Below are 24,414 nucleotides of genomic sequence, written 5' to 3'. Positions count from 1 at the left end.
AAAAATGCTTGCAATCACCACTTAACTCTAATGGAGACTGGTCCTTTTGTTTTCTTTACCAGCAAATGTAGTTTACATTCAAGAAAAAAAAAAAAAAAAAAACTTGAAACAATACTCAAAAACTATCTTTAGACTAACAAGTGAAAAAATATATATATGGAGCAAGATAGTAGGAGAGTAAATTATATTAACTAGTGATCTAAGTGGAATGTAAGAAACTCAACCATGAAAAATGCAGGGTCACATTATTGCAAGGTTAATGAAATTGTCTCTGACCCAGAGTTCCCATGGCCCAAGAGCTAATCACCTATTGTATTAAAATACAAACTTCCATTAAAACAAGCTACGGGAATGCCTGTTACACGGGTTTATAGTATTTGACCTTTGCTAGAATAGTTTCAGTTCCTTGACAGTTTCTTGATTAGCATCAATTAGTGAAAAGTTTCTATCCAAACAAGTAAAACAGGTTTAGATTTTTTTCTTTTATAATGCACCTTCTTAAAAGAGAAAGGGGTCTTATCTTAGAAATGAGAACAGAAGTCATCAAGGAAATTCAGAGCTGGGTCTGAGAGATGACAAGATCTGGTGTAAGGGGAGTGCAGGGGAAGGCTCAGCACCTCGAGGCACAGCACCACATCTTATTTACCGTTATCATTAGTAACAACAGTGTGAGGTTTTTAAATAGATGGCTATTTTTAAATCCAATGCACGTTCACAACCATATGCCAACCAATTTTACAGGCAGGTAGAACAGTAGGTCTCTGGAAACTTTTCTAACAATATGGCTTAAACAGAAACCTGTGTGCGTTAGACACTGGAAAAACATTGTTTATTGTCTGATGTATTCTGAGTCACTGCCATTTTTAAGCAAGCATCTCTGCCCTTAGCTTTCCTTTTGAATTAAAATTGCCAAGATAATGAAGCCAAATCACCACTGTGAGACATTAATTTGCTGCACAAATTTGGGCAATGCACAAGCCTGGCTCTGCTGAGTGTATTTCATTTGGACCCAAAGCATCAAATATGGAGAATATTCTCTTCAGTCCATTAAGAGGTTGAATGTTGCACCCCTGCTCCCTTCTATTCATAAGGCCTTGTAAAGAATTTAACAGAACTAAATTTTATTCCTATGGAGAAAAACTATAGAATATTTTCTCAAAACTAAAAATATCAAATTTGGTCAGGACACAGGAAACCAGGCCTCATCATGGATTTCTGAACAGTAAGAGCCTGTGGCCTCAAGACCTTCCCGGATAGCAATACTTCCCATGCCATTCATTGCTATCTAACATCCCACGAAAACCCCACAAAATAAACCCACTGTAACTATGAGGTGATGGATGTGTTAATTAACCTTACTGTCATCATTTTGCAATTTATACATGCATATAAAAAAATCACTATGCTGTACACCTTAAACTTACATGATGTAACACATCAAGTGTATCTCAACAGAGCCGGAAAAATCAAATTTTAAAAAATTTAAAAAAAGATTCAAGTCCCACTAAAACAAACTTCCACTAATAATAAAATTCTATCTGAAATGCATATTCCCTAGACTCTTAGGTATTCACCAGGCCTAAGGCCCAAGCAGCATCAATTCATTTGCAGCAGCACAGGCTTTAGGAAGAAAAATTCTACCAAAGGTCATATCTCTGCACTTAGCCTTGCATTACCCTCAACCGCCCTTAAGAATCCAGACAGGTTCAGAATTCTATTATCTGTTTTATATAGATGAGGTATACTCAAAGAAGACATCGTGCCTAGCCGTGCCCATCAGACACAAAGGTGCAAATACACTGATTCAAGGAAAAAGGACAAATGACATGGCTGATAAAGGAAAAAGTAAAATGCTATACACAATCTGTAATTAGAAGAGTAATTCTAGTGGGCTAACCATCAAGAAAGGCAGTGTGGGAACCATGATTTGAAAGAAGGGAAGAAATCCAACAAAGAGATATAGGGGTAGGGAAATGCAAAGAGAAGGAAGGACATTCCAGGAATTTCCCCAAATACTGATAAACAGGTCAAATTCCTTGGCACAGGAAATTGCTTCATACCAAAAAGGTTTCCAAGTTCCAGCTAATGACTGGATTGTAAACAATGTTGTCCAAAATAAGAAAGCTCTAGAACAATAAAAGGTTTTGGACACTCACCAATTCATAGCACCATTTCTAATATTCAAAGCCTCAAGATCTGCCGTCTTAATTTTGACACCACATGAACTGCAGATGTCCACTAAATGATTCAGAAATAATGCCTGTCATATCCCAAGTAATACAAGTACTTACGAAACCAGAAAAACAGATACCAATTCTATAACCCCAAGGCACATTTTGGACCAATTCTGAACTCATTTCTGTATAAATGAGAAGAATCCTTACACTTACTATCAATAAAGGCCCCCAAACTCTCCTGCCCTCAGTAAACAAATGCTCAGCAAAGCTAAAAGAGCAAAGTCTTATGATTGCAGGTATCAGCGTTTTGGAAAGGCTTTCTTCACATCTGAATCATAACTGCTCAAGTTAAGTAACATTTGTGTTTTCACTGGTAATGTTAAGTACAAAAACTTGGTAATGATGAGGGAAGCCAAACTACTTTAAACAAATAATCCATAAGACCTGCCCCCCACGCCTTTACAAGTGTGAATTTTCACAAATTTTATAGTTCAAATGCTGGGTGATGTAATCAAAGAAAGTATATTGGTATATATAACACTTGGCAATAATAAATGGACTGCTGTCAGATTACCTTTGCCAAAATACAAAACTTAAACACACCACAATGAGTTTAGATTATGGCATTTCCTAATTTATGACCAAGAAAACCAGACCAATGATTAACATTAATACTGATAACAAGATCTTGTATCTTTGTAAAAGTCTAGCCTGAGCAATCAAAATATTTTGTATACAGGTTGAGCTAAAGAGAGAAGTCTATTCAAATCATAACTTTCTGTTTTAAAGATCTTCTTCCAGAAATCACTGTGACAAAGAAAAATACCTCCCAGAAAATTTCTTATAAGCACTGGTTTTGCTTACTTTCAATACATGCATTACAGATATAACCAAAATAGCTAGTTTGGGTGTTTTGTTGCTTATTTACCTGGAGATTTTTTATTTGATCTTGATTGCACTGAATGAGACTGTCGAGGCAGCAGAGGTGATGAAGGCAAAGACATGGAGACCCCTTTGGCCAAGCTCACCCTGTAGGTGTCCTCTGCTACAGGAAGGCTACTCACAGAAAAGTCGCCACCATGGCCAGAGGGTAGGACTTGAGGGGAAGTCTCTGGACCAAAGTCACCTCCTGGAATGAAGAGAGAAAATCTTAACTTAGATCATCCATTACAGGTAGATTAATTCCTAAGAACTACATCCTTAGAATAGAATTCCCATATATCTTATGTGCATGTTGTTTTTTAAGTTTTTTTTTTTTTCTTTACCACTTGTGACTTTTTACAGTGTGAGAGAAAATTCAAGTTTAACCACTCAAGTATCAGTGAACTCATACCCCTTTCTGGACCCTATCAACTGGCCCAGTTTCCCTCCTACCAATGGGTCCAGAAAGCCACCAATCTGAGATTTTTTTTTTTTTTTTTTTTAAGATTCATTAATTTATTTGAGAGAGAGAACAGGAGCAGAGGTGCGGGGGGGGTGAGGGGTGGGTAGTGGTGAGGGAGAGAGAATCCTCAAGTGGACTCCCTGCTGAGCATGGAGCCCAATGCAGGGCTCAACCTCAGGACCCTAAGATTATGAAGTGAACTGAAATCAAGAGTCAGACATTTAAACCAACAGAGCCACGCAGGTGCCCCCTGAGATTAGATTAAAACCAAGTATGAATGATCCATAAGAATCTATGATTTCAGCTCAAGTAAAGGAGAGGGGTCTTACATAGGGATCATAGAACAGATTCAAATACCAAAGTTCTTTCCAGAACTCCCTGGCTGCCCACCACTTCTCTCCAGTAAGAGAACCCAAGGAAGGGTAACACTACTTCAACATTCCCCCCTAGCACCATATATCTCTTCTCTCATCAGCTCCACTCCACATGGCAGAGGGTCCACCTTCCTACAACTCAACCAGCTCAACCCATAGTCATGGGACTGGAAACATGACTCACTGATGAAGCTGGTTCTCCTTGGTATTCAGCCCCTAAATGAACTTAAGGACAAACAAGCTTACTATCATGAAATTAGATATTCTAGGGTAAGCAGATCCAATGACAAAATACAGAGGACGCAATTACAGTATAGAGAGTACAAAGAAAGGGCGTATGTTGGCTAAAATCAGTTCTGAAAAAGATACAGCTGGTTCTCAAGCATTCAGATAATAAACTGTCCTCTATTACTCCTTCCCCACCCATCACTTCCTCCCCTCCAGGGTGTACTAAGAAGCAACTGAGGATGGGTGAGAAGGGAGGGTAAGTCATTACCCTTTTTTTTTTTCCCCCATTACCCTGACTATTAAAACCTCTACATGCTCTAATATATAGACAGCAGAACTGGAAAGATATAGAAAGTTTTCCATAAGCAAACTAGTCTCTCTGATAAGTTAACACCCAATTGGTCCTTACCAAGCCTTCCTGACTCTGAAACATCAAGGCTTGGATTTGAGTCAGAAGCTTAATTTTTATAGATCTTTGTGTGTAAGACTCAAAAGGGATGTGACCCAAACCATCAAGTTCAAAGCACATCGCTGTGCTTGTTTTTCATGTTAGGAGGCATGGTGAAAAAGGTAGTCACTCCCTGCACAGACTGGGGTAAGGGTGCAAGGTTAAAACAGGTAGACAGGCTCATGCTTGACTTTCAAAGGCAACTCAAAACCAGCAAAGCTGTGAATGGAAAAGCTGTGGGTCCCACAATGAATAAGTTGGCAACATTAGAAAGGTCATTTGAGTCTCCCCAGGGCCAGCTATACTTGAAGGGATTTTAACAGACTTGGGAAAATAAAGATTTATCAGTAAATGTCCAAGTTATTGGTATTTGAAGAAAAACACAAAATTATCAGGAAACTCTCACTAGAACTTCCAAAACAAAAACATTCACACAAGCATTCTGTCCCTGAGGGAAGGAAGCAGGAATTCTTAGATCCTAGGATCTATGTGAACAGCAACATCACCCACTCTGGTCCTCCTATGACCCTCGCTGCTCACCCTACTTCCTGATCGTCACTGTAGGATCCCATCACCACCAATTCCCAAGACTCAGGAGCTACTCTTCCACCACTGGAGATAAGCCAGAAATCTTTTTGAAACCACCTCCGTGAGGTCTTGAACCAGGACATCAAGTTTCCCAGCTGCCTCTCCTTTGACTATCTGTCAAAAGAAGGAACCCAAAGGCAGAGCTAGGGGTACACCATAATGCCAACGCCTGCTGGGGCTGAGTATCCTCCATATATTGAGGAGACTTGAAGTAGAGGGAAGGAGAGCAGTTTTCTCTAGTCCAGTATCTGGCACACAACCAGTCCCCCATTGCCACATTGGGCTCATCTGGGGGATGCAAGCAGGTGCTATGCCTATAAGAATGGTGGCTGGTCACCTAATTCCTGGATATTTGGCAAGGAATTTTAGGAGACAGAAGAACCTGGGAGTTGCTGAGGCCATAGCCCCAAGGGGAACACAAATTGGAAGTGGGGGAGGGCTGAAGAGGTTGTCCATGTGGTTTGCAAAGAGCTATACTGCCCTTATGCCATCGAAATCACAAACCTGGTAGTCAAAACGCTGATAGATAGGAGCAGGGCTGTGACTAGGTAGGGTCTTCTCTACTCATACGCCAGTATTTCTTACCTGTACAAAAAAACCCAAACCAGACTTCGAGCCCCTTAATTTGGATGGGGACACACAAAATTAGGGAGAAATGCCTCTACTGTGACAACACCAGAAAAAAAAAAAAAAAAGAGTAAAGCTCATTACTGAGAAAGGGTTTATTTTCTTATTTCTTAAATCCTTAGTATTCTCTAATGCGACATAAACAAAAAAACTGGGGAGTGAAGGGTAAAAAATAAAAAAATTAAAGAGTTTCCTAATTATAAATTCTGCCCATAAACTTTGTTTATATCATGCAAAGCAAATATTTTCATTAACTCCAAGTATGGTGAGTTTCCAAAGCAGGCTGTAACCATGAGGACCTTCAGAACAGCTGCACTCTGATTTGATGTGGTCTGCAATAAAATGAGACTTGGAGATGGGACTCAGGAAGGAAAGGTTTCCATTTCAAGTTTACTTTGACATCTCATCATCATGTCCATCCAAACATGCTGTCCCATTAGTTTGTTTTAAAGACACAGTTGCAGGTGTCTAACCTCCAGCTCCCTTTTATTAAAAAGGCACAAAGCAGGGAGAGAAGTTTTATATATGAAACAAGTGGGGTGATCCAGCAGCCTAGAAGCTGCAGGCAGCATTCTGGAGCCTGGTACTTTAACTCCATGAGAGCAAAGGGGTTCAGGTCAAAGTAAACCCAAGAGCATCACAAGGACACAGGCAATGTCAGTGAAAGAAAGTGAAAATCTCTTAGGGGCCACCACGAGAATCATACAATATTGGTTCTGGGCAACAGGACATCAGAAATTCTCTGGCTGATTTAACATTCCTCAGCAGATGCTTAAAGAGGTTTCTAGAGGAATTAAAACCTTTTTCACTGAAATAACCAGCACTGTGGGCACATTTCCCTTTAGCTCCGAATAGTTGGTGTTCTTTGAACTGTGACCTATTTTATTCCTACCTCAATTAAATGATGAGACACGCTTCAATCACCCTATCCATTGCTGTAGCAGAAATGCCAGCCCAGGTAGGATGAGGTATCCTCTCCAGAGCAGGAAAACCATGTTATCAACCACCAGCGATCTGCCAGGCCGCCTCCTGTTCCACTGGCAGGTGCTTCCCATGGAACGTTTATATACCACAGACATGCACATCCACCCCAACATGCTTTTAATCTCAGAGAACGTCGAGTCCAATCAAATTGTTTCAGAGATAAGAAGCTGGGACATGGAGGTGAACAATGAGGAGCAGAAGCCACACACCTAGAACGACCTCCTCTCCCAATTCCCACAACTGGCCAGCTCCCTGCCCCATACATTTAAGAACTTTATTTTGAAAAAAAAAAAAAAAAAAAAAAAAAAAATGGAGGTCCCCCAAACAGACACGTTTTTAAGTTAGGAGATCTATAAAGGGTCAGCACGTTTTTGCTTTTAAGGTTTAGGCTTTGCCTGTCACACACAGCCTCCATCATAAACCCTCCCCGCCCCTAACACACACACTTTTCTTATTTTAAAATCACCACTTCTTTGATTTCCAAAAATGAAAGACCATAAAGGGAATAGGGGCATAAGGTTCTTCCTCTTTGTAATAAATATAACTAAATACATACATATGCTACATACATACAACACAAAAGAACTATAAATCCAAGTCATAGTTTACAAAGATAATGGAGTTATCAAAGGAGATAAAGCCATCCAATCACGCATTTTAAATTGGCAGAAATGGCTTTTGATAATGGTTTTTTTATTTTTATTTTATTTTATTTTTTTTTTTTTTACGTTTTTATTTATTTATGATAGTCACAGAGAGAGAGAGAGAGAGGCAGAGACAGAGGCAGAGGGAGAAGCAGGCTCCATGCACCGGGAGCCTGACGTGGGATTCAATCCCGGATCTCCAGGATCACGCCCTGGGCCAAAGGCAGGCGCCAAACCGCTGCGCCACCCAGGGATCCCTGGTTTTTTTATTTTAAAAATGTTTTCCACTGTTACAGACTGTAAAAAGGGATTTAAGTTCATAATGGAAGAAAATGCAAATCTGGGAGATGATGAATGTTTAAAGGTGTCTATGCGGAATGGCAATGTTCAACATTACAGATTCAAGTATATGGAGTGCAGGATTAGAGAAGGCTTTAAAAAAAAAAAAAAAAAAAAACCCACGAGGGCAAAGAAGCCAGGGAGATGAAAGCAAAATCGCATTTCAGAAAGAACAGACTTGAGAAAAGGAAGGGAGAGCTTAGACATCCAGGTAAATAGATCTACAGATGCAGGAAATAAGATTTCCATTTATTGCACCACTGAAGTGACTAGGTGGAGAGGGGAGGGGGATGGGAGCTCAGAATAGAAAGAAAAGATGTTCTGTTTATCCAGTTCCAGAAAACGGGGCTTGTGCAATACATTTAACTAGGGCATTAAATGTGCTAGGGCATCTTTTGTGCAGTCCCTGCCTGGGAACATATTAATGTTTCTTAAACATATTTTCCATCATAAGGTTTTATAACCACATAACTCATATATATTTACAAAAACCTAGAAAATTGGAAAAGATTTCCTCCCACAAGATCCAAATATCATTTTGGGAGCCTTTGGAAGGCTCTCTCCACAACTGAGAGCACTTTAAACTGTTTTATATCTTACAGGGTCTCCCCAAATAACCAGCCAGAGCTACTGATTGTTAACGTACATTTCAAAAAGAGAGTTATAAGATAAATGTATCCAAGAAAGCAATTTTCCAGAACATTATTCAGAGTCATGACTAACACTCAATACTGCCAAGAGGCAACAAAGCAGCTCATTCCCACCCCACGCCACCCCCCAGTAAAGAAAAACCTGGTCAACAGGACAAGTTTATCCTTTTGTCTTCAAAAATCCACCAAGGGGATTCTAAATGGAGATCAGTAAATGCGATCCTCAGTTTTTATTCTCAATACTCAGTAGTTATAGAACCAAATGTACCTTACCCTGACACAGGCCATGAGGAAAGAGACTGGCATTTCCTCTCTTATTGTCAAAATTCTCCTTTAAGGCAGATCACCAGGCAAGAGTTTCTAAGCTTAAAAAAAAACACAAGATCTCCAAAAAATTCCCACCCCGAGCCCTATTACAACACAATAAATGCTTTCCTTGGCATACTATGTGTTAGGACAGGGTTCAAGGCACTTTATACTCATTATCTCATATCCTCACAAAGACCTTGTGAAGTGGGTGTTGTTTTTATGCTCCTCTGCCAATAAGACCCACCATATGGAAAGCAGGGGGTATCTCGCATGCGGACACTGGCCAGTGGCAAGAGTGGAGTCTGAACCCAGACCGTCCAATCCAGAATCCCTTCTGCCACCCTGAAAAAAGCCTACTGAGCTATGCCTTTCAACATTACATCATTCTGAATAGTTAATAAGGAATGCCAAAAATAGTATATATAGGTCTATATGCAGCACCAGGCCACCGTGAGAAGAAACCTGTTCCCTCATCTATTTTCACTTTTCGTGCTGGCTGGTTAATTAGCTCCACAGCACTCCTGGATCCTTCCATTTGGGAGGCACCCAGGCCCAGATCATTAATTTTCTTTCCGTCAGCCACACCTTATGCTGTCACCATACAAGCGAAGTGGATGGGAGATAGATGTTTAGTCATCAAGCACCTTAAATAGTTTCCTTTCATCTTCTTCTGTGCGGTAAACCCAATTAAACTCTTGCAGCCTTTGGGCCTGCTCTCTGTGCCCAGGGCGGATGCACAGAGTGCCAGTCACACCCCGTTGAACCAAGAATCTGGACCAGCCCAGAGAAAGAAGAAAGTAGCGGGCCACTTGTGGTCAAAGCAACCCAGGAGGGTTCATCTTCAATCTTCAGTCTGCATGGGATCCATTATTCTAGTTGCCTTGTCAGGTATAGTTGGCAGGCCCGTGGAACACACCCCACTCATTCTGCAGATTTGCTAGGCCTGCCGCTCCCGCGCACAACTGACGCTGCGATTCCCAATCCCTGCACACAGGGAAGCCAGCGCCCTGCCCAGGGAGGCAGTCAGAGCTGCTCTGGGGTATGGCTCAGGCACTGGTGGCTCTCCCCCACGCGCTTCTCAGGTGCAGCCTGAGACTGAGAACCACCAAGGCAGGAAGGTGGTCGAATGTGTATGCTCCCGTTCCAAGACAGAGGTGGGAGAGATGAAAAGAAAAGAAACTGGAGGGAATACTCAATCACACAGATGATTAGGATGCGGTATACATTCCTTGAGTATGTGTCTATATATACCTCCATGTGCCTGTCTGTATACATACATATATATACACTGTATACTCATATAATATAAACAAACATACACAATTGTACACGTGCAGAGGCTTTCTAGGAGGACACACAGGAACCAGGCCCAGTGGTTGCTGCCTCTGGAAAAGGAACGGAGCACGGATGGGAGGTATACACTTTAACATGGTTTACATTTTATGTGCATGTTTCCTGTAAATATTTTAAATTTGTATTCCCTAGGACTGAACCACCTATAGATACCAAGATCTAAAAGGGCCACCCACCATGGCCTGACTTGGCAAATGGATAAAATGAAGATCTATTCCACAAAGACTGCTAGACGTTATGGTGTGTGGGGCTGACTGCTAGGAGGTGAGTTTATTTTCCATTGGCTGAAGAGGACACAGTTCAGGACCCTATTCTGAAGGAGGTCAGATTCTCAGTTCATCGAGCACACTTGCTCCCATCGATAGGCTTTGTGTAGGTACATGTTTCATTCCTTCTCTGCCCACCCTGCACTCTGGCTCTCTTCCAAGTCCAGGGCATCTCTGTTGCTGGCGGTGGGGTGTGGCTGTGTATACCTGTGGTTGTAGCACACACAGGATAATCCAGAGTTTGCCAGGGAGAGGGCAGGAAGAGGAAAGATAGGCTAGAGGAGTGAAGAGGGTGGCGGGGGAGCAGAGGCTGAAAGGGCTAGGAATGAGGCACGACAGGACCAAGGAATACAGAGGTGCAAGGGAGAGGGGGGGCAGCCAGGAGTGCCAAGGGTGGGGTGGTGGGAGGCTAAAGGTGATAGAAGCATGAATTCCCGTTTCCTTTAAAACTGCTAGCAAACGTCTCCCAAAACCCCAGTAAGTTGGTTGTAACTTCAAAGTAAAAGACAAACTCATAAATGCAAAAAGCATATGGAAAGATAAGGGAGTGCTAGAAAAGGAAAGAATTCCCAATAATGTTAAGGATAACGATAGGGCAGCTTTGTCGTCATTGCAACAGCTGAGGACCTAAGCACGCAGAGCCCACTGGGTCAAGGAGCTATCAGGGCCCTTACCCCGGTGCCCACTCCTGTCTTCGCCCCATGCCAACTGGCAGGAACCAAGAGATCCATGTAGGGAAAACAGAGCTGACAAGACCTTTCCTCTTCGATGAAAAGCCTCCCCTCCCCCACAAACACCCCCCAAAAAAATAAATGGTGTGAGAATGAGGAAACCTAGAACTTCTGAGAGAGAGGAAAGGGAATATCTTCCTGAAGACTCAAAAGAAAAAAAGGAAAAAAAAATCAGTGAACTGCATAGCACCCTTGATAGGACAGGATAACACGGCCTCTATATCCTTCATATGCCGTGTTTCTTATTTTCTCTATACACTGGACTCAGATTAAAAATAAGGGAAGAAAGTAAGGAATTTAACAAGCAGGAGCCGGATTATGATCCACATTTCAGGCATAAAGAGTAGAATTAACCCTAGTAGAAAATCCACTCGGTGATAAGAGAACAAGCTTGAGGAAGTCTCCACAGGCACAGAGAGGGATAAAACTTTAATGATGTGAGAAAAGATTATAGATACGAAAAACAAAAGATGTTTTTTCTGGGAAGAAACAAGGACATGATAATTTTAAAAACTAAAAACAAATCATTTTTTTTTTAAGTAATGCATTTCAATTAAAAAGGACCCACCATACCATGTCCTAGGCTGTGTCCCTAAAGGGAACACACCTTGATTCATCCTGGAAAAACTAAATTGGTAGCTTTTTAAAAGATTGTTTTTATTTATTTAAGAGAGAGAGAGCAAGAGAGAGAGAGCGCACAAATAGGAGGAGGAGCAGAGGGAAAGGAAGAAGCAGACTCCCTGAGCAGGGGACCCCCCCCCCCATGTGGGGCTCAATCCCAGGACTGTGGGATCAGGACCTGAGCCAAAGGCAGATACTTAACTGACTGAGCCACCCAGGCACCCCGAGAATTTTTTCTTACCATAAACATCCAGGTAAGTATATATTAACAAAAAGAAAAAAGAAAAAATTTTTTTAACTTAAAGGGCTACAAAACCTCAAAAACTTTCAAAGGAACCAGAATTCAACTGCCCTGAGACTATTTATCTTAGGTCCTCAGGCTGCTGTTAACAGCATAGCACAAACGGGGTAGCTTAAACAGAAATTTATTCTATCCCGTATCTGGAGCCTTTAGGTCCACAATTAAGGTGTCCGGCAGGACCAGGCTCTCTCTGAAGGCTCCAAGGGAGAATCTAGTCCATGCCTTTCTTGGTTTCCGGTGTTGCCTGTTATCTTTCGCTGATAGACACATCAATCTCTGCCTCTGTCATCACGTGGCATCCTGTGTCTGTGCTTTTCTTCTAAATGCATAAATTAGGGTCCACACTAATCCAGTATGACCTCGCTTTACCTCAATTACATCGATGAAGACCCTACTTCCAAAGGTCACCTTCACAGGTATCGAGAGTTAGAACTTCAACACCTTTGGGCAGGACACAATTCAACCCACAACACTTCTTTCCAGTAACCAAAAACCAGAAGTCAAAAGCAACATCTACGAAACTGGAGGGGAGGGAGTGCAAGACCAAACCTTATAAAACCACACCAAGTTTTCTATTAAACACAATATCGACCAAAAAACATTCTCAGATATTCAAAGGCTTAGAAAATGCACAGCCCATTTCTTCTTCTTAGGGAAAATAAAAATAAGTGACTTAAGAACCAAAATTAACTATTCAACATTGAAGATACTATCATTAAGGGAAAAAAAGGGGGGAGGGGCTATAAACTATTGCCCAAGCCCAACCTTCAAACACTTCACTCAACCATCCCTCTTCTGCTTCTACTCCCTTCTCATTCAGGAAATGTGATTTTTGAACCATATCCTTCACTCCATAGTACAGAAATAATCTCTTACCTTATCTAGCAACCTCTTAAGACAATAGTGCCCTGTGCCAAAACTTACAAACAATGGCTAACATTTTTTGCATGGCTGTGACACTGGGTAGAAAAAGCTCTCTCACACCGCCCCCCCGCCTCCACTGTCTCCTAAACAAGCAGAACACGGGACACCACAACAACCGTCTTCATGGCCAAAGAACTGAAATCATGAAAAAGAAAAATTTGAGTCTACCATATGATCAACATTTTAAAAAACATATGGGAAAAACATTCAAACCAGTATATACAATTTTTGTATATGCTATATGATGACAATAGGAAAATAATATGCACAACCAAAAGCTAGGAGGAGGTTTGAGAAAATGTTGATGGTTATTCTTAAGGGGGCAGAAGTAGCAACAGTTGTTCCCTTTTACATTTTTGGTTTGACATATGTTCTAACGTTTTTATAATGAGATTATTTTATACAGAAACATATTTTATTTTCCATTAAACATTTCTTTGAAACATGAATTTGAACCCATCTCTTTCCATCTCGGGGAGGTTTCCCAGGAAACCCCTGCTGGACACCTGTTAAGTTGTTGCTCTCAAGAAGCCCCTTCCCCAGGAAGGAGGGCTCACTTTTCCTTTATCTAGGCACCTCCAACTACGCCTACTCATCCACCTGGATCAGACTTGCCCTTGTAGCTCACACTGTCCATGGTCATCTTTTTCCCCAGGTCTTACAGACATTGAATGGTCTTATTGATTGCTCTCACAGTGAAGGCCTGGACTGACTTCTCCCTACACTCACTATGTGGCTCAAGATGCAGTTCCTTACTCTACATACTTCAAAGGAACCACACTGCCCCAGCTCTGTCTACACTCTGACTTCTCTGCATACAACTTCCCATCTCCAACCAATCAATCCTTCTCTTAATATTAAACCTTCTCAAAAACGACACCCTGAATGTAACTTCGTATAACATAGAAAACTTTTTCTGCAGATCTTGGGGATGATGTGAAGAATGATGAGGGTAGGACCACCACACTGCACGTCTCACATCTAGGTGAATGGCGCCCTCCACCTGCAAGGAGGCAGCCCTGTGGACTGCAACCACCCACTGAATATCCAACTCCTAAAGCCATTCTCCACCTCAATTACACACTTAGCCTCGCTATGACTGCTGGAGCTCACTCACCCTTGAATTTCACATTATAGCAAGCACTCAAGCAACACATCGGGATTTATATAGAATTCTCTAACTATATATGTATGCTTATCAAATGTATCTGTCCTCATCATAATGATGGTGATTAAGTTAGCAGTAAAAGCCGTACTTTCTGTACTAGACACTGTACTAAGCATGTCACATACATTAGTTTATTTATTCACCCTATTCCATTTGCGGTCACTGTCCCTGGGCTATGGTTGAGAGAACTAATGTTTATGCAGGCTACTAAGTAAGCTGCCTAAGACCCCACAGCCTGCAAGTGGTAGGTCTGGATTTGAACCCAGGTAGCCTGACCCGCTGTCATTAGTCTTCATCATGGCTTTACACTAGCCTGCCTCCGTACACTGTGGATTCTCTAACCAAGGTGCGTACCAAGCACTGAACACTGTTTAGTGCTTAAGAAATTCTGACTGTCATCCACAGATAATTTAGCAAGTCATGTTTCCCTGAATGATAATCATAGGGAACATTCTGTCATATTGGACACGATGACATTTTGGGGGTGGAAAAATACGTGGAGGGAAAAAGACTTTTAGAACAATACCATAACCAGCACACCACCCCCTCACTAACTACTCAAATCCAAACTCTGGCAGTCCTATCAGCAATTCTGCTGCCAACAGGCCTCATTACAAGAGAAAGGAAGGATAAGAGGGAGCTGCTACCATTTATCTTATTTCAATTCCTTACAAGGAAAATGGGAACTATAAACATTTGGGGGAAAATACCTCCAAGTTTCTAGGCAGCACTGAAAGTTTCTTTCCCCACAAAAACATGTTAAAAATGCTATATAGCCAATTCAGCACACATTCTAGAAAAAAGCAGACTAAGTCAATTGTGTACATGTGGCTGTTTAACAAGATCCTTTTCAGGCCTCTATGGAGGGGGAGGGGTACAGGGAGTGGAGAGAGAGAATGAGAAGACTACATTTTCTGCATCCGTTATTTTATGTGCTATATTCCTGCTACACCAGCATCGCCAATGGCGGGGGTGGGGGGTGGGGGAAGCATCGCTCAGTTTTGAAAACAGCAGTCTCAATGACATGTCTAGTACAATATCTTAGCAACAATGTCAATATTGTCTCACCACAGCTAACCATATTAGCATTCCACTCTAATCATGATTTCTCAAATATAAAATGGAATGCAAGTTACTCCATTCATTCTCTGAGCATCGCTTTGAGAAATACAGCCCTCTAACAATTCCTATAAAGTTGTGCATAAATTAAACATCAAAATCATATTCAATAGCTATTAGTTCTCATGTATCTAACTTGGAAGCAAAAGAATATGCAAATATTGATGAGAAATCGACATAAACACAAGAACCAAATAAAATATACTGACAAATTACTTTGATGAAATCCTGTCCCTGCTTATTTCTGGAATGGAACCCTTGTCACTCATCTCGTTGTAGAGCTGTATTTCAAATTCACCTTTAGAGGGCTGCCAACAACAGGGTTGACTAGATACTAAGGGAGCTCCCTCTCCCAAGAGTTTTCAAAGTCACATACATGTACTTCTGCTACAGCTGGCTGGAGCTGGCCCTGCATAGTCTTAGGAACAAACAGCATCCCGGTGGCTCTCAAACCTAGCTAACCATTCAAAAATCATTACAAACACAGATGCTTGGGCCCTACCACTGGGAATTTGACTCACAAATGCTTCCAGGGAAGCAGCCAGGTTTAGGAATCAATGCACTACTAAACAACTACCCTAGAGCCCACTTTTTTTTTTTTTTTTTTTCTAGAGCCCATTCTTATAAAGACAAAGTGAATACCAAATCACACAGGCACCACAACTTTGAGTGCACTCACATCTTCTCTTGGCAGATCCTTGTGTTAGGGGCTTAAATTCTTTCTCCCTTCCCTATCCTGGCCAGCACATGCCATCCCAGACTATTTACAGCAACTGCCCCCACAGTACTCTGCTAAAGCCAGACCATCACCACAGCTCTCCTCCATCTGCACCAGATAAAATGGCCAGGACTATGTCTGCCACAAAGGCAAGGAAACAAAAATATCCAAGACGCTGCCATTCACTAAAGGCTAAAGGGGTCAAGGAGTCGGGGGGAAAAGTGAGTCAAAATGACACAAGTCTACTAAGAGCAAACATAAAATGCTTATTATGGTCCAGGCACTTTCTAAGCCCTGTAACTCACTGAATCATCAGGAAAACCAACAACCCTAGGAAAGAGCTATTGTTATTATCCCTATTCTTCCAAAAATGGAACGAACTTATACAACCTGGCTACTATACTACAGAGGACACTGGCTTTGGAGACAAACAAAATGGGTTCAAATCTGTGCAGTTACTAGGTGGCAGAGCAAAATCTTAAACTAGTTCTTTAATCTCTACCAATAAGCTATTGATTATGTGGGATAACCACTTATAAACATTTAGCATACTGATACATAATAAATATTCAAAGAGCAACTTTTGTCAGCATTGCCCTATTTTCTCCCAGAGAATTCACTTCTTAGTTTCTCTATTATTTATGAAGAAGTAAAATAGAGATCTCACCCTCCCTCACAACATTTGGGTATCAAAAACTCTCGATATAAATTTAAACATTTATAGGTGTATTTTATTTCCCCACTTTGCAGGAATTTCCCCAAACCAAGAATACCATGTGGTAAAAATGAAACAAACTCCCCAGATCATCAATATTATCAGGCCTGAAGTTAAAAAAAAAAAAAAATTTCATTTCATTTGACCTTTATAATTACTATATGACAGATTATTACCTTCATTTTATAGGCAAGAAAACAGAAGTTCAGAAAAATGAAACACTCGTTCAAAAAGAGCCAGTAGCTACAGTAAACTGGAACTCCAAGTTTCCTGAAGCAAGCCAGCAGAGTGCTCATTCATCTTTGAGATGCTGCTTCCACGAATCAGAAGGGATTTGAAATACTGTTTGGGGAGTGAAACAGCCATGGAAACCATTTAATGGACGGAGGAGCGGGCGGGGGAAAGCTCCAGAATCTCTAATCTTCATAATCTTAGAGCTAAGGATGTAGCTTTAAGAGGTTTAATCAGATTAGCAGCATCAAAACTCTCATACAAAGCAGGAAAAGAAAGAGCGCTGACCTCCCAGAAATAACGATGTGTAACCTCTCAGCTTTCAACACTGAACTTGCAGAATTAAAACAAAATCCTTCACTTAATCCTACCAAAAATGAAGGATGAAATATACATGAATCTTTTTAGTTTTTTTAATTCAAAATTAAACCTGACATGTATGGCTTGCTTAGAACTCTAGTTGGTAAACAATTAATGGTTAACCACTTACCAAAATATTAAAACAGATACTGAACTCAACAACAGGTAAGCATACAGGCAGTTTAGAGAAAAAAATTTAAATCTCTAGGACAAAGACTTATATAACATATACTATGTGCCAAGCATGGATTTAAGCACCTTATACATATTAACTCATTTAATCCTCATAAGTGACCCATGAGGCACAGAAAGTTTAAGTAATTTGCTCATTGTTCACAGAGCTGATAAACTATGGAGCCAGGATGCAAATCCAGGCAGTAGGATTTCAGATAGCCCATAAACATAAAAATGTGTTTGAATTCATTCTGAAGAACTGCATAATTAAAACAAGAAGATACAATTTTTGCCTATCATACTGCAAAGATGAAATAATTTGATTACAGCCCATGTTGGTAAGTGTAAATAGGCATTCTCATAGACTGAAAGTGGAACTGTAAATTTAATACCACCTTTTTGAAGGGCAATTTGACAAAAATCTAGGAAATTATAAATCAACAAACTTGTTAACCAATTATTATTCTTATAAAAGCACAAGCAGAAATGTACAAGGCGACTCAGCCTGTAATTTATTTCGTTATTCCCCTATTGATGGTTGTATCCCTTTTGTCATCATTACAATCGGTATTAGACTGTCTAATGTAATGTTAAGCAACCTTTTAAAAACCTATGTATTAGTGAAAAATTTGTAAAAATTCAATCAACGAATTTACAAATAAAACACTGTAAAGTCTGTGTAAGTTTTCTTAAGGATATGTACATATGCACATATATACACAGAAAATATCTGGAAAGATGAAAGAAGAAACCATTAACATTAATTGTCTTTAAAGAGCAAAAGGAAAGCAGAGAAGAAATAAGGATGTGTCTTTATTCTAATACTTCTGTATAGCTTTCTTTTTAATAATTGTATATTTAGCTATTTACATTTATGGTGTTTAAATGGCTTTACAAAAACAAAATATTTGTAACAGTCTCAAAGACACCAAGCAGAAATGGTCCTTAAGATATAGAAAAAGAAGAGGTACTACTCACAGTTACTGAGTCTAGATAAAGACCATATAAGAAACTCAGAAATAATCCTTTGAGGTTGGGGCAGGGTAGAAATCAAAATTCCTGGAGAGAGAAATTATAGATATAAAAGAAATCTACTATCTTCTATCTCAGAGATAGCTTTTCCTTTATATTTATTCAGTGCTAAAAATAAAAATAATAGAGCTAGCCAGAGACATAGTAAAAACCGAACTAATCTGGAGTCAGAAAATATACTTCAATCTCATGTTTGTTTTAACTAGCTATATAACATTGGGCAGTTGTTCAATGCCTCATTTCCAAATATTCCTCAAAAAATGAAGACACTGGAGCGCCTGGGTGGTTCAGTCGGTTAAACGTCCAACTGCTGGTTTCGGCGCAGGTCCTGATCTCAGGGTCCTGGGATCAGGAGACTCATCAGGCCCCACGCTCAGCCTGCTTCCCCCTCTCCCTCTACCACTCCCCACCCCTCCACCCCCACCCATGCTCCGTCTCTGTCTCTAAGATAAATAAAATCTTGAAGAAAAAAAAATGAAGAAACTGAACTCAATTTCTAAGACTCTTCTGGATCTAAAAACTTTAATTCCATTACTTTACCCTAGTTTGAAAAAGAATCCCTACATCTAACAATCTAAGATTATGAACCATGAATTAAAAATTTTATACCTACTAAGGAGATGCTTAACTATCTGGGAACAATCTCTGCCTGCTGGTAGCAACTTGCCAAGAACCAGGCTGTGCATCCAGGTATCAGGAGGTAAGTAGACTTTTTGACTGTGCACAGAGGCAGAATGTTATCAAGTACAGTGGAAAACCTGATGACTAATTCTGAGTTGGTTTTTGCCTTTATTTTGGTTTCTCTATAAATTTCTTAAATAGAAGCCAATCAGATGAGCAAAGTCTCTACCTCAATACACACCTGGAATTTTAAAATACCAGAGACACTTCTACTCATGGAACACAGACAGGTTTCAGTAACTTCAATAAAAATTCCCCTGTGAGTGATTTTATAAGGAAATCCCACTACTACACACCAGGGGCCATACTAGGAAAAGGGAAGAACCAGACTGAAGAGCCTCTCACATTCCCAACAGAAAAAAAACATACAGTTGACTCTTGAACAACACGGGTTTGAACTACACGGATCCATTTAGACGCAGATCTTTTTCAGTAAATGCAGTATAGTATTGTAAATGTATTTTCTCTTATTTTCTTAACATTTTCTTTAGCTTAATTATTCTTTTGTAAGAATACAGCTTATGATAAGTATACAAAATGTGTCAATTGCCTATTTATGCTATTAGGAAGGTTTCTGGTCGACAACAAGCTATTAAGTTTTGGGAAAGTCAAAAGTTATACTTGAATTTTTGAGCATGGGTAGAGAGGAATGGGGGGGGTTGGTGCCTCTAATTCCCATATTGTTTAAGGGTCGACTGTACAAGGTCATAAAGAGACAACAAGGAGAAAATATAAAAGGGCACTGAAGATTTAAAAGGTCTATCAATCTCAAAGAAATGCTAATTAAAGACAAATACATGTTTTAACTTATAAAATCAGCAAATATTATTAAAATCTACAAATACCCAACCCTAGTAAAAATCATGCAAGCAAGCACACTCACATATAGCTTATACAGGTGGCAATCAATACAATCCATCTGGAAAACAATTTGGCAAGAGGTATGAAAAGCTTCTGAAAAGGATGTTTCCTTTCATTATTAATTCCTTGCCTAGAAACATTCTACTAAAATAATCAGGTTTGTACACAGATATCTATTTTCCAGAGGCTTGTGTGTTTTAAGATTTTTTTATTTATTCATTCATAAGAGACACAAAGAGAAAGGCAGACATAAGCAGAGGGAGAAGCAGGCTCCCTGTAAGGAGCCTGATGCAGAACTCGATCCCAGGACCCCAGGATCACGACCTGAGCCAAAGACAGACACTCAACCACTAAGCCATCCAGGTGTCCTGAACCCTGGATTTTATCTGAAAGCTTTCCATTAAAATCTCCTTTTGAGATCATGAAAGTATCAAATTTGCAGAATGGGGATTTTCAGCTTGGAAGAAAGCCCTGGAGAAAATAGTACAGGACTCAAAAAGCACTTAATTGTCAATGCTCTTAATGGCAGAGAAGATAATATAGTGTAGAGAAAAATGGATATTGACAACGAGGTTTAAAAAAGACTTAAAAGAATTAGGCTCTAAATATAAATTAGAAAGGCCTTAACCAACCTGTTTATATTTCCCTTCAGTTGTGTTGTTTTTTTTTTTTTTAAGACTTATTTACTTATTTGAGAGAGAGTGAGTGTGTGTGACTGCATAAGCAGGAGAGGCAGAGAGAGAGGGACAGAATCCCAAGCAGACCCCCTACCAAGTGTGGACCCTGACTCAGGGCTCAATCCCAAACCCTGAGATCGTGATTGGAGCGAAACCAAGAGTTGCCCACCCAAGCTACTGAGCCACCCAGGCACCCCTATTTTGAAAAAGATTGAGATACATAAAAATAACTCTCTAAAGAAAGGAAATCTTCAGTAGGTCAAGCATTTTAGGTAATAAAGTATGATATCAGTTAATTGACAGTAGTTCTTTCTTCCTTGGAGGTACCTGAAATATGGTATGTTTTATAATGAAATATAGTATTAAATTTATAATCAGAATAGAGACAAGTGCTATGAGCTGAATGTGTCTCCTAAAAATTCATATACTGAAGCCCTAAACCCCCACATGGTGGTATTTAGAGATAAGGCCCTTGGGAGATAATTAGTTTTAATGTACATCACAAGGGAAGTACCCTCATGATGGGATTGATGTCCTTATAAGAATAGGTCCCAGAGAGCTTGCTGTCTCTCTTGCCATTTGAGGACACAGGAAGAAGGCCAGAGTCTTCGCCAGAAGATGGAGAGATGTAGATTCTACTTTCCAACTCCATGTTTTCAGCTGTAAATAAAGGTTTCTCAATTTGAAGCTCTACGCCAAGACTAACGTTATCCAACAGGTTAGCCCTAGTGGCCATCCATCAGCTGCAGGACATCTGCAAGGTCAAAGCCTCATCCTCTTTAAGAGGAATAGTAAACTTACAACATCCTTCACAGAAGAAAAAGTCCATCTATGTCATATCTTTTAGCCTATCTCCCCACTCAGAAACTACATTTGCCAAAAGATTATATGAAATCAAGTTTTTTATATTTCTGTAGAATAGAAATAAAACCTTGGAATTCTCTTCCTAGAAAATGCAAATTGGAGACACTCCAGTGGCTTAATTGGTTAAGTCCAACTCTTGATTTCAGCTCAGATCATGCATGATCTCAGGGTCGTGAAATCAAGCCCCTCGCCCAGCTCTGTGCTGTGGAGCCTGCTTAAGATTCTCTCTCCTTCTCCCTCACTTGCTCTCAATCTCTAAAAAAAAAAAAAAAAAAAAAAAAAAAACCTGTAAAAAAATCCAAATGGTCACATTAAAATTAAGATATAGAAATTTTTAAAAAAATTTTTAAAGATATTTATTTATTCATGAGAGACCTAGAGAGAGAGGCAGACACACAGACAGAGGGAGAAGCAGGCTTCATGCAGGAAGCCCGACGTGGGACTTGATCCTGGGTCTCCAGGATCCCACCCTGGGCTGAAGGCAGCGCTAAACTGCTGAGCCACTGGGGCTGCCCCAGGTATAGAATTTTTATGGGAATTAAGAAACTACACATGACAAAGCTCTTTAAAAATTAGGTATACAGAAAATAAGACCATTGTTTTTGGGTAATTTTACAGAAAAGCAGCTTTAATTCTTTAAGAAGTATTTATAAAATTAGATTTGATGCAAAAAATCAGACTCTGAATTGTAACATTTAATATTTCTCTATTTAGTTTCCTACTGCATTTACACATACAGTTGACCCTTGAACAAAACGGGTTTGAACTACATGGGCCCACTTATATGTAGCTTTTGTTTTTTCCACATTAAAACAGTACTCTAAATATATTTTCTCATCAGATTTTCTTAGCAAATTTTTTTCTAACTTATTTTAAGAATATAGTATATAATACATATAACATACAAAATAGGTGTTAATAGATTATTTTATCAGCAAGGCTTCCAGTCCAATAGGTTATTAGTAGTTACGTTCTAGGGAGTCAAAAGTTATACGTAGATTTTCAACTGTGTGAGGGTTAGAATCCCTAACCCCTGCACTGTTCATGGGTCATCTACACATACAAAGAGACCCAAGCAAGTAAGTGTTGTTGAGAATTCCACTACAAACTTTATAATGATTCAGATAGGTTGTGACTTGCTGGGGGTCTTATTGGCTGGAAAACACAGAAGATCCAGGAGGTGTCTTAATTTCACCTTCTCTGTCCAGAGCTTTCTCTAATTATGCCCTTCACAAGAAACAGGCTGTTCAGGATGAACCAGCTTGGTCCATGACGTGTAGGCGCCTGACACGTGATAAATGTTAAGTATCTGTTCTCTTCCTTCTCTTTCATCCTTTCTATTTCCCAAAAACATATGGGAAAACTACAAAGAGGATGGAGGGCAGAGCCTCCTACATAGGAAGACCTTCATTAATTAAGAATGTGTTGAAATGAAACATCTCAGAAACTATAAACTATTCTTAAAGCCGCTTACTGACCCCCAAAATCTCTTCAGCAAGGGAGAAAGTCTTCTAGTTTAATTTCATAAAGAAAAAAATAAAATGCCAGTACTTGATACAGGCTGAAAGGTTAAATAAATGATTTCCCAAGTATCAACCACCATACAAGAGACAAGTGACTCCGTTTTCTCAGTTTTGTTAGGAGGGAAAGGGTAAAGATGGCACAAAAGACTTCAGTATGCCAAGAAGAAGGCAGAATCTGCATTTGGAGACGGGTAGTCATGGAAAGAAGCTTCCAGAACATCACTCCTCTGCCTGAGAGTGGTCCTGGCTGCCTTCAACTGGGAAAGAATAAAAAGTCTTGGTTTTGTTTGTTCAAGGTAGCACACAGTTTTCTCAGGAAAGCAAAGCTCTGCAGCACATGTAGCAGAAGCCAGGTGTCAAGTGAGACACTTCTGCAAAAAGGTTCTCTCATTTTGCCCTGAAAACATCTCTGTAAGGTAACTTAGTCAAGTTAAGGAATTTGCCCAAATTCATGTAAATTGGGAGGTAATCAATCAAGCTGGGATTTGAATCTGTGACTTCTAATTCCCAAGTTTGCTTTTTCTAGATTTTGAGACATGCAGAAGAGACAACAAAGAGAAACTGGTGAAGGAACCAATCAAACCAGAGGGAACTGCATTCCTGATTCTACCAAAAACCAGCTTGGCCTCTAGCCTGTGTTTATATCATGTCCCAATACTTTACAGAATTTACTTAAGTACCCTGGTAAAGAGAAATACAGTACCTTTAGACTGAATTATTTCTGCCTGTTTTGTTGCTTGGGAAACATTTTTGGAGTCTGTTAACAACAAGATACCAAATATCCATAGCTCAGCAAGACAGTCACTGCACTAAATTCCTAAATAATAGTCCACAACCACAGAAAATGGGCAATGCAGCACAGAATAATCAAAAGCAGCTTCATATTTTCCGGATAAAACAAAGCATCGTTTGTATTGAGGCATTTTTAGAAGGTACCACTGAAAACCAGACTGCAGCCTGGAATGGCTTAAAATACCACATTTAACAATCACATCAATGGCTTTTAAACTTTAGAGGCAAACAGCTTCCTTTTACTACAAATTCAAAGTGAAGGATTAGATGCAAAGCTAACAGATTAATTCAGTACACACTCAAGTTTAGAGACTATCCAATGTCTTAATTAACACCATTATAAGTGCACTTAGCCGACCAGCTGCGTTTTAACGATGAAAAGGTGAGGGTCAAATTTTTTTTAAATAAATTGCTTCAAACTAAGCCCCCCTACTGAAAAAAAAAAAAAAAACACAAATAATTAAACTGAAAGGAAAACACTAATAAACAATTATTTTGGCATATTAACCTACCCTTCCTTCATTAGTCTCTTTTTTAATTGAGGCAGTACC

The 24,414-nt window shown here is 39.8% G+C and overlaps 1 protein-coding gene across 1 annotated transcript in view; it reads right to left on the bottom strand.

Moving 5' to 3' along the window:
* TANC1 (tetratricopeptide repeat, ankyrin repeat and coiled-coil containing 1) overlaps window positions 1-24,414 on the bottom strand; it is a 223,726-nt gene that overhangs the window by 116,666 nt on the left and 82,646 nt on the right. The window contains exon 4 of the mRNA XM_038584592.1: window positions 3,106-3,306. Within this exon, the coding sequence (XP_038440520.1) occupies window positions 3,106-3,306 (201 nt within the window). The remainder of the gene's footprint in view (window positions 1-3,105; window positions 3,307-24,414) is intronic.

This window comes from Canis lupus, chromosome 36, assembly GCF_011100685.1.
Source record: "Canis lupus familiaris isolate Mischka breed German Shepherd chromosome 36, alternate assembly UU_Cfam_GSD_1.0, whole genome shotgun sequence".
In the NCBI taxonomy this organism is placed as follows: Eukaryota; Metazoa; Chordata; class Mammalia; order Carnivora; family Canidae; genus Canis; species Canis lupus.
This window is presented reverse-complemented; position numbering and strand designations above follow the sequence as displayed.